Source organism: Oreochromis niloticus, linkage group LG3, assembly GCF_001858045.2.
Source record: "Oreochromis niloticus isolate F11D_XX linkage group LG3, O_niloticus_UMD_NMBU, whole genome shotgun sequence".
In the NCBI taxonomy this organism is placed as follows: domain Eukaryota; kingdom Metazoa; phylum Chordata; class Actinopteri; order Cichliformes; family Cichlidae; genus Oreochromis; species Oreochromis niloticus.
Genome location: NC_031967.2, coordinates 19974271 through 19992721, shown reverse-complemented (window position 1 = coordinate 19992721; position 18451 = coordinate 19974271). Strand labels below are relative to the sequence as shown.

Here is an 18451-nt window from a genome sequence, read left to right as displayed (position 1 = left end):
ATTTAAAGAACAGCGTCATCAACATGTAGTGAGTGCCAAACTGGCCAACAGATGTCACTAGGAGATGTATTGAGGTGTCAAAACAAACTGAAACCCAATTCCAGCAATGCTTTAAATGTTTTATTGTTTCATAAAGCCATCTCTAGACACAGGGAATAAACTCAAAAGGCAGCTTTAATGCTAAACTCCCAAAACAATAGAAAACACAGGCTAGCCAGGAATTCTAAACCCAGGGAAACAGAGCTGAGACACACACAGAGAGAGAATGAAAAAGGACCCAACAAAGAACTGAGACAAACTGAAGGAATAAATACTCAAGGTGATGAAGGCAAACAGGAGACACCTGAGAGGACAGTTGAACCTAATTGACAAGGGATGTAAAACCAAACACAAGAGACAAAAAGGCTAACAAATTAAAATAGGTAGCTAATATCTGGAAGCGGGCTCTGGACTTAAAAAGGCTGAGGAACAGTGATGTTAGCATGTGCTAATGAATGAAGACAGCTGATGCTATTTATTTATGTTTATTTGTTTTTTTCTTTCCTAGTGTGGCAGCACGAGGTGGGGAAGAATTAGAACTCTTCACAATTTGACAAAACCCAGCAACGCCACACTGTGGAATAAATTTACCACAGAGCTCCACACCTAGCTCTATATAGCCATGGTAGGGAATAGACAAACCATTAGCCGCTTTAAGCTGCAACCAATGACAAGCTTGGAGACACTCTTGACCCCAGGATTCAAAATGCTGGTGGAAAAAGCTTTTACCATGGACCCCGTATCAACCAAACACGGTACTTTTATACCGCCCATATCCACATCTATATGCGGACTGGATGAAACTAATTTGGAGACTGCCTCTGGACCATTAGAAACAACCCTTGAGCCAATAGACGCCCCACCCTAACTGTGGCTCGGCAATACGGGGGGCGCTAGTTTTCCGAAGCCGTATTTAAAGGAGAGTGCCTGTGATTATGCGGAGGTGCCTGCGAAGGAGGCCGGGAGCGAGGAACACGTTCCCCATCACAGTCCCGAGCAAAATGCCCAGGTTGCTGACAACGTCTGCATATAATGGAATCGCTCCGTCCTGAACGAGTCGTTCGATGGGGGGCCTGCAATTGAGCAATGCTTTGAGTGAGCTGATTAAGTTGCTCCTGTGGTTCTTTGTGTCCGAGGATGGGCGTCCAGGTACGCACCAGCTCACTCCTGGTGGCTGCTTGTCGGGGCCTGGAGCCTGGAGCTCGCTCGGGCCCCTTCGGGGGTGGGGTGCCCTCGGCCTCTCGGCCTGGGGCTCAGTCACTCTGGCACAGCTGGCTGCCGGCGGAGCTCATGGGCACGTCACTGCAACCTCCCCTGGCTTCTGCTCGATCTCCAGCAATGTCAGATTTGGCTGCCTTCGTACTAGTTGCTTTAACTCACGCCGTAATGTACTGTCTAAGACTTGTTCAACAAACTGATCTCTTAGTAAAACGTTAGCATTGGGCATGCCATTGGCCCAGCTTCTATTATCAATAGAAGGTTCTATAAAGAACAGAGTGAAGAGGAGGAGATGCTTGAAAGACCAGGGTCAAACCATCCTCTCAGTGAAGGATTTTTGTTGTTGTTCCCTCATGTTTTTTGCCTCATCACTGTAACCTATTGTGGTAAATGATATTGCTTATTTTTTTTAAGTTAAAATTAAAATTATATACAGTGTTTTTCTGTGCAGTGTTTCCCTCTACTCTTTTCAGCAGGAAACTTTAGCAAGGATGTTCAGTTATAGTGCACTTTAGATTTTCTAAATTATTCTGAAAGCGAGTTTCACTAGCTGGGCCCACGTCCTCACTTTAGGTTTGACAGTGTTTTAGTAGATGAAGGTAAATGGTTTGGACATGAATTGAGCTGCGGTTTGGGGAAGGCCTCGAAGGGGATGGCAGCGTCTCCCAGGCCTGGTAGTTCCCCATGTACTAAATAGAAGTTAAAGAATTGAAAAGGGAAGGGAGGGTGGGGCACATGAACGAGAATGAACAGCTTGTAGAACTGGGGGAATATATATATAGATGAGAACTGGAATGTACGCTCCTGAAATTCTGATACTTTATCTCCAATTAAAACTGTAGCTTTGAAGTGTTTATGAACTGTTACTCTGAGCTGTTGCTTGTATGTCCTTACCAAAATGGTAACTGGAAAGCACAACAAACAACACTGACCTGAAGTCTGGGTTATAATCCTTTTGGGGTTTTTCTTTTAAGACTTTCATTAAGTTATTTAGTCCTCCAGCCTGTAGGTAATATGTATGATTACACGAAAGTAAATTTAAACACAGTGCAAAAAAAACTACACCTCCAGCAGTTTTATCAACTAAAGCTTATTTAATTGTACTCCAAAGTATTGATGGGTTCTTTATCAGTATCAGTTTGTTTAAAAGTAGCATTTCACATATCACATTGGTATGTGAATCAGTCTTTTTTCAAATAAAGGACCATTAATCACAAATATATGATAAACTGCAGTTTCAAATACATGTATAATTCACAGAGTACCTAAAAGTACCTAAAATAGTACTTTCCTACGGCCACAAGGTGGGGCTGAGCACCAAATGATATGGGAACTGCTCTGGAGGAAGACACATACACTCACCAGACACTTTATGAGGTACACCTTGCTAGTACAGGATTGAACCCCCTTTTGCCTTCAGAATTTCAGAAGTCATTTGAGTGTAGTCAACTCATCATTCAGCTTTTGATCAAAGATTATATGCTGAAGCTCACAGTACTTTTCCATATTAATGAAAATCTGTGGGACACTCTTAAAAATACTGTGCTTGCTTTAACTGCTCAAACTGTGTAATCGGTGCATGCCTTATGTTAGAGTAAAGCCAATCATTACCTGCACAAATATACAGACCAAAATGTGAATTTAGAAGATTTTGCTCTTTGCAACAACATACTCTGCTGCACACATGAAACTTTTGTTTCCAAGGCAAAACCACATAATCTTGAGACAAATGTGAAGGTCATATCTCTCTGTTGAATCTTCTAATCTCGCCACTGTGCTGTTATTTTGGTTCTGTTATCTTCATTCAAAGACTTGTTATTCTTGTTTTGGGTTTTTCCATTCACAGTCTCCTGTTTGCTGGCATGGGTGTTGTGGTGATCTGCTAATGCTCCACCAGGCTTTGTCATTCTGCCAAGTTCTTTCTTCACTGCACATCCCCATCTGCCTCACCCTCGTGTATTTCTCAGTCAGCAGATGGACAGTCCCTCCCTTTTCCCTTTTCCTTCCCCTGTCCTTTCAGTTTTCCCAGGATTGTTGCCAATCGGTTTATTTGGATTTCACCTGTTATCCTTTCACCTGTTTGAATGAACAGTGAACACCGAAACTGCCCTCACACACCAGGGAACGCCTGTAAGATTTCTTTTTTCTTTTTTCGTTATTACTTTCGATTCCAACCCAGCAGTTATGGGAAGTCATGTGACTACCGATTAGCAGTCGTGGTTATTTTATACACTTTTATTTTACTTAATCCCTGTTAGTGCTGCTGAGAGTCAAGGTTTATTTATTTACTTTTATGACTTATGGGTTTATCGCACTACTTTCGGGACCTTGCATCATGTAGTCAAAGTTGAGGAAAGTACCTGATCTACAGATCAGAGACTCTGGGTTGGATTATCTTACTTGGAGAGTTTGTGGGCTTATTGTGTTGCTTTTCCCATTGTGGTGTTCTGAATGTGAATCAAACTGGATGTTAAAATGTCTTATTTTTTATATGGTTATACAACAGCACTGATGAATTCACTCATAGCCATCATTTGGCACAAGCCGGATGTGAAGCAGAAAAAAAAAAAAAACTAAACAAACATTGTTCTGGTTACATACTAAACTGATGAGGGTGTGTTAGGTAGTTTCCAATATTCATCTGAATGACAGCATTTGAAATCATGCTTTTAATAAGGAGATTCATTTCTACACTGAATAATGGGCATTGTGATGAACATCATTTACATGCTTAACCTTTATTTGAACTTTTAGGTTTACAAATTATCCTGGAGTCCATTTTGTAAAAATCTATTAGCTTATTCTCTGTGACACGTTTCTTCTGCTAGCAACCACAATGCAGGAAATATTGTTCAGAGTATATCAAATGACTTATTTGTATTACGAGTCATGGTTTGCTTTCTTTTAACTTTAAAGTTAAAAGACACACACCACAAGAAGACTGCCTTTCTGGGGAGTCAAAAAAATCATATATATCAGGTATAACACGTAAAGGCCTCCATACTGCAACTTGAATTTGGGGAAAAAAGGTGTCTTCTAAGGAATTTTCACCTTAAAGCACCTTAAAAAAATCCAAATTTTATCAAATATATAATCAAACTGAAAAAACGAACAAAGACTACCACAAAAAGTAATGATATTTCTCTGAGCTCTGATGCTCAACCCACAAATGCATTTTCATTACAAATGTGGCACTATTTAAGGGGAAATAAAGAGGCTTTCCAGTGGAATAAATACCAAGAAGCATTGTTACAACAAAGCAATATTCAGCCAAACACAAATTCACGTATTTTGTATCCTAAGTTTAGCCAATTATAAGATCATGCAGTACATATGATAAACTCAGTATAAAGATTTTCACCTTGAATTCCCTAAACTTACAGCACAAAGGGACAAAGTCTACTCTGGCTGACGACAACAACAAAAAATGATTACTGTACTGGTTCAGCACTTAATAGTGTACTTCTATGTAGATAAACATTGGTATATCTGGGCCACATATAACGATCACATTTTCCATGACAGTTTAAATTTATCTCTACAGGCTCTGAGAGAAGCAATACAATGACAGAAAGAAGGAAAACTCCACAGGCTTATATTAAACGTGTGATGCTAACACACTTAACTTCAGGGATACTTTTTTTTTCAAAATTGAAATCATTTATTTATATGAACTGCATGTTTTACATATCACATTTTGATTAAACATGAGTTTATACTAAAATAAATTAATAAATTAGAATTAAATTAAATTATTATTAAATAAATTAATAATAAAAAGCCAAAAAGAGCAGAAAAACACGCAAGTAAAACAAATTAGTGACATGCATATTACCAAGACTAAACAGCATCGAGCTAACATTAGAGAAGCAGCAGACAATGACAATGATATGATCTAATGTATTATGATGTATTATTTTAGAAAAGACTCAATATTGTTGTGTGGTCCCCATTATTTCTTCTGCCATACAGGTATAGAGTTGTGTCTGGGGGCCACACCACTGAAGCATGGTTCACTTGTTTCTAGACATACATCAGAGCTTTTCAGGCACAAAAAGCAGAACTCCAGTTTACATCGAGGACAAAACACATTTATATTGTTCCTTGCTGTACTCCAACAACAAACCAAATGTGGGACAGGCACGGATGGAGGGGCACCCATAGACCTTCTCCACAGATTCAAAAGTGATAGCTGGGCATTCTATTAGTGTTTCTAGTGACGGGTTGCAGCAGCCATGATTTCCACAGCGGTCATTCCGAGGCCGTGCACCCTTCCACTCCCTCAAACACTGCCAGCAGAATTCAAACGGCTGTCCTTTTACTGCTGTGCACACTTTACAGGGGACATTCAAATCTGATCCATTCTCTCTCACCACAGTGGATCTGCATCGAGGACACTACATGGAGACAGAAGAGTGACATGTTTAATAATAAATATCCATTTTCAATAAATGTCAATACATAAAATTTCTTCATTTCTTCAGGGGTCAGAAGAGCCATTTTACAAACCTCTGCAAAAGTTCACTTGACGTTACAACAAGACCTGCCACACAGAAACCTGCTTTCACTCTTTATTGAAATAATGAGAGGTATGTTATTTATATAGTTCACAGGTTGGGAAAAAAAAAACCCCAATCTCATGAATTACAATATTTTTAGTTTAAACTTTGATTATTAAAAATGTAAATAGTATGGTTGTGGGGAGAGGTTAGTGCATCTTGTTAACAAATGAAAGAAATCATATCCTGTCATATCAGATTAATCCACTGCTAATTATGTCATTATTTGATGAGTAATAGTTTTTTGTTGCTTTATTTTGTCTTATGACCATTTATGAAAAACCCCTTGACACAGAAAACATACAGCACAAGGACAGGTGTAATTAAATTTAAAAAATGCTCTTAATTGTAATATAATTCTCCAATTCATTAAGGCTCTGGATGTTGTGGGGCTCTGTGCCTCTGAATTGGCAGACCAAGTTGGTGGTCCCCTTTTTCAAGAAGGGGGACTGGAGGGTGTGCACACCTCTGTTTCCTGAGAAAGGTCTAACTCAGGATGCTGGAGGGGAGAGTCCATCTCTTAATTGAACCTCAGATTCAGGAGGAGCAATACAGTGTCTGTCTTGGTTGCAGAATGTTGGTATAGCTCTTTATCCTCTTGAGGTTTTTTATCGAGGTTGGACTCTGCCACCATTACCTTTGTCACTGATTATGTTCATAACTTTTATGGAACTTCTACACTGTAAAATCTAATTAGTTCCCAGAACTCAAAAAAATTATGGAAACTCGTTGCCTCAAAAAAATTGAGTAAAGCTTAGCTCAAAATGACTAAATTAGGACAAATTATTTATTTTGAGTACTCTGTACAAGCTCATTTGTTCCCAGAACTCAAAACAATTGGATCAAGTTTACTTAAGATGGCCAAGTTAGGGCAACTTATTCATTTTGAGTACACTGTACAGCCTTGTTAGTTCCCAGAACTCAAAAAAATTGGATCAAGTTTACTTAAGATGGCCAAGTTAGGGCAACTTACTCATTTTGAGTACACTGTACAGCCTTGTTAGTTCCCAGAACTCAAAAAAACTAAGGAAACTCGTTGCCTCAAAAAAACTAAGTAAAAGATTACTTAAGATAATAAAGTTAGGGCAAATTATTCAATGGGAGTACGTAGTACTTAAAAGAACTTGATTTTTTTAAGCAACTAGCACATTATATTTAAGATCAGAAAACTGAAGAGCTTCGTAGTAACTAATCTTAATTACTATCTATATATCAATATATTACAGGTTTACCACACACAGGGAAAGTTCTAGCACATCACTTAAACACTCACCAGACTTAGTTAAAGGCAGAACTTTTATTTTCACGTGCCAGGATGTATTTCAGCCAAGATTCAATTATGTAGATGTACTGAACAATAAATAATTACACTTTCACCATAATAGCTGTTAAAATTCAGCATTTTTTAAGATTATCCAATTAAAATATTTTTTTCCTCATTCACCTAAAATGTAAACAATAACCTCAGAATATTCAAAATTATTTTTCATGTTTTTACATTTACTAGGCATTTTGAAATCAAATTTATGTTGCTCATATTGATGAGTTTGTAATTCAAATTAAACTACCAAATTATTTATTGTTCAGATGAAAACGTAGTCTAAATGTAAAGACAAAATGTTATTTTTCAAATGGCTTAAAAATCAAAACAAAAAAAAAGATTTGTGGTTTTACGTTTAACTGCAGAACCAGTTCTAATGTAGACAAGGAAACATAGAACATGTTCATGACTTGCACACGAAAAGAAAGATGTACTAATCAGAAAAACTAACCCCAGTATCCCAAGTACTACTAACCAAAGTACAACAAGTGAACAAGATGCCCCGATAACCTGGTACTAAACAGTCGCTGTACTGCTAAAGAATTATTGTAATCAACTTTCAATTTTTATGTGTATTTGCTTTCAAAATGGAAAATGCTATTAAGATGTTTTTGTTTTACAAAGTTACCATTAACCATAATCAAAAATGACATCAAACCTTAGACTGTTGACAAAAATTCAGGATTTGCTTCAATTCAAAAGCATACATGAGAACATTTGAGTCTTTTCTAGCCACATATTTTTGGCCTCCTTTGTTTCTTTTGTTCTTTTTAAAACGGCAAGGAATCAACTTTTGTGGTCACAAATGCTGCCATCTTCTTTGCATTCCGTGCTAAAGGTTTGAATATGAACAAGTGCTTTACCAGTATTGAACTGAACTGTACTGGTAAAGCCAGCCTGACCTCACCTTAGAGGAAATAGCTATGAATTTTGCAAAGTATATCACAAGAATACAATAATGAATAAAACAATTGCCAAATCCTGTCTGATGACTCCTCGCTGATTATTTGCTTTAGTCTGACAAGTAATCTACTGGGTTATCTAAATCATTAGACTGTTTCTGAGGCTTTGCAGTTTTGGAGGAAGAGTTTTGTTTCCCAAACCAAGCATTACTGTCTGAATAAATGTGAGTGTATGTGCCATGTACTTTGGGTAATCCAAGTGTAAAGCATAGGTAAGTCCAAATAATAGGCAAACCGCCTGAGGGAAGTCTTTAATGTTGTCCATGACCAGATTTCCCTCAATGACAATGGCAGTGGAGGTAGGAGGGAGATAGACTGAGCTTGAACCCTGCGGGGGATCGTCTTCACTCAGAACACTCAGCACACCAACTGTAACTGATGCCAGGGCCTCATTGATCTCGGTATCCTGCAATAAAACACACATGCTGTCAGCACCAAGTCATGTTTGCTACCTACTACATTTGCTCTTGATAAGAAAACATTTCATCGTTGCTACTTAATATGCACTGAAAACGCTGCTTCCAAAAAAGTACTGTACATGTATAAAAAATAAACATGAATGCTGATAGGTTTGTCTAGCACAGACCTATTGCTGGAACGCCAAGACAATTCTACTACAATGGCAAAAACAAGATGCAAGTCACCATAGCTCTTTGTGTTGCTCGTGCACGAGGGAGAGAACCGTGACGAGCACTGTTCCTGACGTTCGAACCACAGTCACTCTCAGCTACCCCGTAGCACTGCTCTTAATTTTGGTTACATGAATATGTATAGTCTCATTAACATATGACGTCTTACATAGGCATACATGTGAACAAAGAGTACCGTCTGTGTGTATGTGTAGGTATGCGTGTGTGTGTCAAGATGTGACCCTGTGAACGACTCCTCGAAGCTGGTACCAGGAGTCCAGCGGTCCACCTAAACAAAGGGCTCTTATACTTAAGCAGATACAGAGTAGGTGTCATCCCATAGTATAAATCAGAAAGAGAAAGTACGACCTCTATCATTATACAATTGATTATATACCTCAAAGCATATATGAGTGTGTGTGTGTGTGTGTGTGTGTGTGTGTGTGTGTGTGTGTGTGTGTGTATATGTATGTATATATATATATATATATATACATATATATATTTCTAAGCATAAATGACAATCCAACCAAGTATATTAAACAAAAGCTACGCATTTATAAACATAACTACTGGCCATTCCCTGCAATCTAGTTACTCTGACATTACAAAGTAATTCCTTATTTTTTATTTAAATATAGGCTGTTTTCATACCTATCTGTTAACGTGCAGCCAAAATATTTTACTGTTCAAAAGCTAAACAGTAAAACATATACGGTATAAACACAGCTGCATTTCTAAAGTGTTTGTGTTAGTAGTGAATATGATCTTTGAAATGGAGAAAAGCATTGTTGTGTGCACATACTTACAAAGCACGTCTTGTAACATTTAGTGGCGTCATCACCAAGAATGATTGGAATGCCTTTCAGGACAACAGAACGCAGTGCAGTGACATCTTGAGTCTAATAATAGAATAGAGAAAATATTTGTAAAAAGAAACAATTTCGCCACGATGAAAATAGTAAAATTTCAATAAGAAAATACTCACAAAACCAGTGATGTCCTGCAATAGCTTGGTCAGTTTCTGCCCAGTAGTTCCTTTTTTGGACTTGAATATTTCAATAAAACGTGGGGTGAGCTGGTCCAAAGTCTCAAAGAAGTCTCCCTCTAGGTTCTTGCTGGTAATTCTAAAGAACTCAGCAAATATCTTAAAAAGTACAAAGGAAGGAGGGGTAGAGAAGAGAGCAAATTATTTGGTTATTGTATACTGTCTTCCAGCAGAGACTAGCACTTACAACACTTGGTGACAAAGGTAATAATTTTCATCAATAAATCCTTAAGGTTCTTTAAAATAATAAGTAATGAAATTAATCCTATAAAGCTAACGGGAATTATGGCGATTCGGCTTTGTCATCTTATCATAATCCTCATCATAAGTAAAATCTCTTGTGCAAGTTGTTATTTTTTGTAATAACCTTTGTTTTACCTGCAATACATTCTACTCATGTGATGTCATTGACTCTGCGTGATTTTACTTTTTGATGACAGAAAATTATGATTTCATAAAACTCAATTCTTCTGTTAAACCTTAAGTCAGGTAGCTTACCTGTCTCTCTTTGAAAAGACCTGGCCACCGTTCAGCCATGTTCTGTACAGCAGGTGCCTCTTTTACAATCTCTTGCCTACGTAGTGGAAATGTCAGATCCATCAACTGTGAGATGAGAGTGGCATCTGGCAGTTTCTTCTTTATTTCATCTGCCATGACCTTCCTTGCATTTTCAAGGGTTATTTCATCATGTCCATCAGGAAAGTTGGGCAGATAATTTGCTTCACCTCTTTTTGGTCGTTTCACATTCTTGCTTGAGTACTCTCCCTCTGGGTTGGCTTTACTTCGTTTACCTCCATTAACTGTTACATCTTCAAATCCAACTTTCCGAAGCTTTGTGCGATAGTTCGCCATCTTAAATTTAAGGCTGTTCTTCCAGCCATACCATCCTGGCTGAAGACCAGGCTCTGTAAGGCAGGGGTGCTTGCTAATCAGTGCTTTTGCAACGCTGGTGAAGTCATCATCTTCTGGATATGCCTTGAAAGTGTACATTGACTCAGCAATTTTTTCAAGTATGTCATGCTTCATGTCTCTTGATACAGTCATTCGTGTCCCATCTTTCATGAAGGCAAGATCTCCCTGTCTAAGTCTGTACTCAACATCTACTGAGAAATTGGGTATATTAAAGAAGTCCGGCCACTGTTCTCTTAGTGAATGTGATGTCCCACAAGCTGACAGGATCTCAGTGTCTGCTGTGCTGCACTCCGTGTCTGATGATGTGTTGTGTGATGAAAGACTTCTTAGATTAAGAGTTATGAGAGGGAGTATTTTCAGTGTTGCTTTTTCAGGCAAGTCTCCTATTTCAGTTAAATTGCAGAGGGCATTATTGAAGTCTTCGTCTTCATACTGTAGTTTAAAGTCATACTGCAGCGACAGTTGATTCTTCAGCTGATCTTTCAGGTCATCGATAGAATCTGGTCTCTTACTCAACATCAACTTTCTAATGTCATCATCACTGATGACAACTCTGAGCAACATTCCTTGGTCCATATTCAAGTGATCCTGAGAAAAGAGACATGTATGAAATTCAAACATTTAAGTTACTGTCACTTAACATAATATGTACCCCTTAAGTGTAATAAGCTGTCTTCCTTTCACTTTGTAAAGTGACAGGGGGAAAGGGTCATTCAGCTCACACAACTCAGTGACTGAGACAGTGGACAAATGGTTGCCACAGAGCTCATAGGCTCTAAAATGCTCATGATACCATGAGGTCATGAGTCTGCAGACAAATAATATCTCAGTATTGATCACCACAATCTTTGTTATTTGTCTGAAATCTGGGAGTCCGGAGCAAGATCCAACAGAAACGACCATATCAGCACTGTATTTAATGCCATGCACACATGCAGAAGATGCCACAAGGACTGTGTTCTGCTGAGCATTCCTGTGAAAAAGATACTTCTGCACATTTTCAGGAAATGAATCAACCATCACAGACTTTACTTTGTCAATTTCAACAGATGCCTTAAAAAAAGAGGCTGACGACAAACGGAAGGACATCATTTTTTGGTGCCTCATAGCCAAAGTAAGTGCTATGTTCTTGAAATTGTGAGCATGACGCACAACTTCTTTGAAAAATTTGTGTTTTCCTTCAAAACGCATTGTCCACACAGCAGACAATGGACCAAACTTTTGGATTAATTGAGGGTAGTGCTCAATGTAGTGGTGCTTTGGCTTTATTGTTTCATTCGGGAACACTTTTTGAAATAGATGTCTATGTTCTGCAATCTTGCAGTCAAGAAAGTACATGGTTTCCTCTGTAAAGCTTGCAGACAATGACAATTCAACTACATCTTTTAAGTTCATCAAAACCTCCCAGGTTTCATCCCCCTCAGGAATGCAATGACCAACTAGTAGTGGCAAAAGCCGGAGAAGTGTCCAATTTTCATGGCCATTTCCTCCAATTGTTCGCTTGGAGTAAAAGTTCTTTGTGATGAGCTGTGGTTGATTTGTTCTGTCTGAAAATGCATATGGAAATTGTTTGATTGCCGCATTCAAGACTTCAAGTGTGAAATATCCTTTTGATACGAGACCCTTCAAACACAAGGCTAATTCAAGTGGAACAACACCCTCAAGGAGATCATGCAAAAGATCTGGCGGGTACCCATCAACAACATGAAAATGTTCCAAGCTTACAGTAAGAGGGCAATTACCTTTCACACCATATTCTTGAGACATGGTAGAATCCTCCAAAACGTCACGTACATGTCTGTCATGACTTTCTTTAGTTCTTGGTTGAAACGTGCCTGTCCGCACTTCCTTGAGCTGAATTTCTTCCCGTTTTGCCATGCAGAATCTGCACATCCGACTCACTGTGAAGCTTTCAAAGAACCCTCCTAAAGAATGGGCAGCTAAATTGTCTGCTGCGACAAATAACACAGTGCCTTTGATGCTGGATCCTAACTGCTCAACATATACACCATGTTGCTCCAGTGAAACTAGGTCCTGAATGAGAGGGTGAAGAATTTCACTATAGCCGTATTCTTTGATGTGACTGACCTTGCAGAGCAGGGCAAGCTGAATAGAGTGAAGAGACGAGCGATATTTAGGGTGCAAATTGCCAAGAACCCAGTAAACAGCACAAAGTTTGTGTTTTCTTTTTGACGTTCCCAAGGGATTAGCAACCTCAAAGTCATCAATGTACAAGCAAAGAGCTATTCTGAACTCTTCTTCTGTCAAGAGATGATTGTCTTTGAATCGGAAACCATCTTTGTATGACTTGTAACCCTGTGTCACATTTGACTCAGATGACATGGCCTTCTCCAAGATGTCCCTATTGCTTAGAATTGTCTGCAGCATTTTCAGTATAGGGACATACAAAAATGTGTGCTTGTCTTTTTTCAGCATATACTCAATGGGCATTACCACAGGAAATTCTCTTAAAATGTATGCTGTTCGCTTGCTGGTAGTTGATAATGATCCTCCACTAGAAGTGCATTTCAGGAATGCATTGTTATCAGTTACTACCTTAACTATCTCGTTCACTAAATAGTCATCCGACTGATGTAGTATTCTTTGAATAGAGGAATGGATTAATGGCTGTGACAGCAAATGAATTTGGTTTATCTGCTCTATAACATCTTGCAGGGCAGTTTCAGAGATGTTAAAAATTGAGGTCATCTTCAAGAACAGAGCAGCTACATTATGTTCCAACTGTCTCTCCAAATCTTCTACATTTTCGTCAGATGTTAATCCGAATGCTGTATCAGCAGCATCAGAATCACTGTCCTCGGGTTCAACAGTCACAGTGTCCTCAGGTCTATTAGTCCGAGGTTCCTCTGAGACATTCTCTGAAACAATTTCAGATTTGAATATCATCTCACCGTCAAGCTTATGCTCTTTGCTTCTGTGTGCATTGAAGGTGGAATAAATATTGCTCTTAAAGTTACAGCCCTGATATGGACAACTGACTTTTTGCTTCAGCTTTAAATAGGGCTGTTCGATATAACGATATATATCGGATGACGATAGAAAAACGTCTATCGTTTCATTTTACGCTATCGTTTGTTTCGTGGTGTCGCAAAATAAACTGTTTACGGCAATATTTTTTCATCATTTTGATGGTCACTGTAGTGGCTATATTAATTTCTTAAAGTTCTCTCTTTCTCTTATATTTAATATAACCACACTACTGACGGACAAGCGCTTGTTTTTTATGCGTTGTCGTTAGCAACAACGACGGTAAAACCACGGCGTGTCCGCTTGTTTATTTTCCACATAAACCTTTCACAATAAAGCTCAAGATCCTGTTGAGGCTTTTCAAAATAAAACGAGTCACGTGAAAGATGCAGAGTATTAACGGATGAGAAGCAAAAAAGAGCCGCCAGGTGCTAAAAAATAAACCTTAGACTCAAACGTTAGAACAGACTTTTCTCCGCAGCACGCTGTGTAATAAATACTCACAAAGAAAACGGCGGCCGTTACAACTTACGTCTAAAAATGTATAGTTCCATGCATCAGTTAAAACACTCGACTCAAGGTACACGACGCCCAGCTGGAAACACTTCACGCAAGTCGAGATGCCCGAGATTCACAGAATTTACAGGAAATGTTACATTTTTGTAATTTATATCGTTATATCGACGATAGATGTCTTAATATCGGGATATGAGATTTTGGTCATATCGCACAGCCCTAGCTTTAAATGTCTTCGCAAATGGGTGAAAAAGTCCACTTCATTGCATGGCTCCACAAAGTCACACAGCTGGCAATGGAAAGTAATTTTCCTCCCTTTACCTCCATCCTGTTGGGCATGCCACCTTGATAGGTGTACCTTGAGTGCATTAAAAGATTTAAATGTGCACAGACAGTCTTTATAGAGGCAAGGAAGTGGTGATGTCCGTGTATGGATCCCATGTTTTAAGCGGTAATGCTTAAATAGGTAGCCTCTCTTTTCAGCACAGAATGTGCAATACTTACAAGTCCACTGCATCCGAAGATCTTGATGTACTTAATAAATCTGAAAAGAAATAATAAATTTAGCAGCTCGCTCAAAATCAAATAGACCATTAAAAAAAACAAATGATTACCTCAAAACTGTTGAGATGTGCAAATAAATGAGATGCTTATTTCAAGTAAAATATAACAAAAGAAAGTATAAAGTTAATTACATGTTCTAATAGTTAGAAGAAACAAAGCATGCATCTCTATTTTTGGTGAGACTGAACTTTTAGAAATCCAATAGTGTGAATTACATTAACAGCTGGTATTACAACTTTTACTACAGCTTTTATGAAAATACAAATTCCCAAAGGTTTTTCATTGTGTAAGTAAAAATACCATTACTGCTGGGATTGTTGAATGGTATTCCCACCATCAGTTTACGCCTGAAGAGGAAAGGTGCACAGCAATTAAACGCAAACACTAAAAGAAAAAAAAGAAAGAAAAAACATTATTACTTTAAATTTAACAGTGACAATCAAAAACTTCGCCACAGTCAATATACTTTTAGTAAATGTTCAGTGGACTATTTCAAGATTTGAAACAATATAAAACATTTATTTTGCATGATCTACTCGAACAGGACCTTCTATCTGCTTAATGAGCTCCTGGCATATAAATTAATCAGCAGGTAAAGATCTGATAGACAAATTAAAACTAAATGTGGAAACATTTCTTTTTTAACACAATTTATTTGCATTATTTGTATTCAACTGTATACCTTGCAATATAGACATATACAAGTTACAGCTTAAACTGAATTTAGATATTACAACTGTCAGTGTAGTATCTGAAATATCTGTAGTATCACAAATGAGTGGAGATCTGAAATTGAAAGCTCAATGCACATGCAATTTGTCCCGAGAAGAATGTTACAGTGGCTATAATATTTTTTTTCTCTTTTTGACAAGTAGGAATTGTCCTCAAAGAAATACAACTGCAGATGTTTAAACCATAATTACTAGACATGAGTGTGCTCCCCTGCAGAAAAGCACTGATAAACAACACAAAACTAACCTTGTAGTGGGCCATAATAAACAAAAAACATTAAGAAATATCTGAAAAGTACGACTGTAAAACTTAATTAGCCACATTTGCCTCCAATGGGCCTCTCACCCATTCTACATTCACACAGCTCTGCCTCAGTCTGCAACCTCTTACATCCTCAGCTCTGCTCCTGAAACCCATGAGATTCAGCTCTGGATTTCACTTATTAACTCGGACTAGTTCTCCACACTCTTGTGGACTTGTTATACAGCCGAACACCAAAGGTCTGCCGCAAAACCCAGGAGAACCCGGTCTACGTTGGCCGTGCAAGTGATGTCCTGCAATAGCTTGGTGAAATGGGCTGGTATAGCCTTCAGATTTACGTCACCAGCTGTCTCAGTTGAGTTTAATAAACTCAGCCGTCTGTTCCTTCCTCGCTAATATATAACAGAACATTGGAGTAAACGCTTGACTATCTCACACTTCTGTTTAATCAGTTTTCTGTTTAAAAACTGTGTGAAAACGATAACTTTAATCTCAGCCAAACCGATTTACTCAGGAACAAATAAAACACTAATAAAAGCCAAACAATATAGTTATCCAAGTGACTTATAGATGATGTTTAACTTGAGTAGCGAAAGACCGCGGGGGGTTTGAAAACAATGTGCCGGAGTCCGCTGTTCTTGCCGGCTCTAGTGAGTCTTGAACCCCCGTCTAACTATAGAGCTGGAGGGTAACAGACATCTCCGAAAACGTGGGAGCACTTTTGCAAATATGTGATGTCTTGATAAACCGAGCAGATATTTGAAGTTTACACAGCTATATTCTCGACTGAAAATATGTGAAAAGTTTATTTTCTGATGCAGAAAGAGTAATAAAAGTAATATTAAAACTAAGTAGCTGCCGCCATTGTTGGAAACTGGAATTGGCTGGTCCGCGCTATGAATTCTGGGATAGGATACGCCCCACCAAGAAGCGTGGCTAACAAGTTTGAAATAATACTCTCTTTAGCCGGAAACAGCTAATGGCATCAAACCCGCCAAAAAGATTTTCAGACAAGAATGATTTTGTTAAATGTAAAAATGGCCGAGGTTGTTACAGAATGACTTAAATTCACAATAAACACGTTATTGATACTCAAAAGTGCCGTCAATAAATCTTGCCAAGAAGTTATTTGCAAGAAAAAAAAATCAAAATGTGATTTTCCACCTCCATTATTTCAGCCTTGAGAAATAAGGAATTATGTGGATATTGCCATAATTTGTAAGGGTGGAAATGAAGTCCCTAAAAACCCCTATCCGTATAGGTTAAAGCTAAAAGCTAGGCTAACATTATCGCTAAATATCATGGCTAACCTAAAACCTAAAACTGAGTTACAAGAAACTGTAAGATACCAAACCATACTGCAAGAAAAAACAATTTACTCACCAAAGCAGTGAAACGAGGGCAAAAATTGTGGTGATACTGACAATAACGAGTAGTATCGCTGAAGTACCGTCCAGTTGCACCAGGGTGTGGTCAGGATGTTCCTGAATAGACTAAGCGCAAAGTCCCAGCGGATTCATCTGCACCAATTTTAGGTGGAGGACCTATTTTATCCTTCCGCTGACACTCTGATGCCATTTTTTCTTTGTCTGTCCATATATCTATGAAACCACAACATCAGATTTGTTTTATTTGAGAGATTGAAGACATTTGATTGACCTACAATTTGCTGAAAACATTTCAAACTGAGCTGAAATTAGTAATGCATTTTAAGATATGTGGTGTTATGAAAATTACTATAAAATAAAGACACCGACTTAAAGATTCAAAAAACAATTAGTTTGTATTAATCATTAACCATTAATAAATAATTGGAAATCATGCAGCAATTGCATGCTTATATACACTGCTTATTTGTATATTTGATATTTGTTCAAAAATTTCAATACTAAGATGTAAACTATCTATAAAAATACATCCTGTGTGTCTTTGAACAGTGGAATCATACAAACTCAATAAAGATAAGTCAGAAAACACAGATTCTGTGTAGAGTTCTAAGAACAATTTTTTTTAAGTTAATCGAACTCAAGTAAATTGAGTTTATCAGCGTTTTCGCATAAAAAGTACTGGTAACTTATTTAAATGGAGTTCTAATAACAAATTGATAAAAATTGAGTTCAGCCTATTTAATATTTTTAATTAAACACAATATTACATTTTACAGTGTATGTACAGCCAATTGGCAAAGGGTGCCTGCTATGGTGGTTTACTTGGGATTTATGCTTCAGTGGAAAATCTCTGCAATAGGTACACTGTAGCTGCAGACCCCTGTGAAACAATATGACATACCCTAGACCCAGCACATGCTAGACACATGATGTCTATCACCTGGCTTGAGAACAACTTGGTGCATTTACGAAGAGCTGGAGGTGGAGGTGGCCAAGCTGATAAATGGATGATGTCAGATAGTGTGGCACCAGCATGTGCAATCCCACTGTTTGAAACAAAAAATAAGTATAACACAACCCCCCCCCCCCCCCCCCCCCCCCCCCCCCCCACTTTAGACTTTAGTATAGCAAGAGTGTCACTTAGTTGTATGCATGTGCACTACGGATGGGCCTTATGCCCTGCGCACACAGTGAGGCCATTGTAATGGGAGACGTTAAACAGATAGTGAGACTCCTTCTGCTTATCAGGAGAAAACAAGGTCATGATTCTCTTCGTGAGGGAGAAGGTTTTAAGGATGGGACCGAAGGTGCAGA

General features: G+C 38.2%; 2 protein-coding genes across 6 annotated transcripts in view; one reads left to right on the top strand and one right to left on the bottom strand.

Annotated features, from left to right (window-relative positions):
* Positions 1-18451, top strand: part of LOC100692450 (diamine acetyltransferase 2) — a 59600-nt gene that overhangs the window by 35542 nt on the left and 5607 nt on the right. The window lies entirely within an intron of this gene.
* Positions 7762-17492, bottom strand: LOC102079669 (uncharacterized). Of its 5 annotated transcripts, none has more exons than XM_019353947.2 (7): positions 17133-17492; positions 15057-15140; positions 14697-14736; positions 10275-11276; positions 9717-9875; positions 9538-9630; positions 7762-8505 (listed from the first exon to the last, which is right to left on the bottom strand). In XM_019353947.2, the coding sequence occupies exons 4-7, from the start codon at positions 11262-11264 to the stop codon at positions 8179-8181; spliced, it is 1569 nt and encodes a 522-aa protein (XP_019209492.1). In that variant the 5' UTR covers positions 11265-11276; positions 14697-14736; positions 15057-15140; positions 17133-17492; the 3' UTR covers positions 7762-8178. The 5 variants fall into 5 exon arrangements, 4 of the variants coding, with proteins under 4 accessions (XP_019209492.1, XP_019209497.1, XP_019209501.1 ...); XM_019353952.2 differs by having other exon boundaries at positions 15057-15103; XM_019353956.2 differs by lacking the exons at positions 14697-14736; positions 15057-15140; positions 17133-17492 and adding an exon at positions 12431-13700.

Bases quoted from the DNA above. Each gene is read 5' to 3' on its own strand.
- LOC102079669 (XM_019353944.2), bottom strand. From the start codon at position 11,309: ATGTTTGAATTTCATACATGTCTCTTTTCTCAGGATCACTTGAATATG. The intron at 9,631-9,716 runs GTGAGTATTTTC...TTCTATTATTAG, and splicing joins TGCAGGACATCACTGGTTTT to ACTCAAGATGTCACTGCACT. The intron at 8,506-9,537 runs GTAAGTATGTGC...GTTTTATTGCAG, and splicing joins AATGTTACAAGACGTGCTTT to GATACCGAGATCAATGAGGC.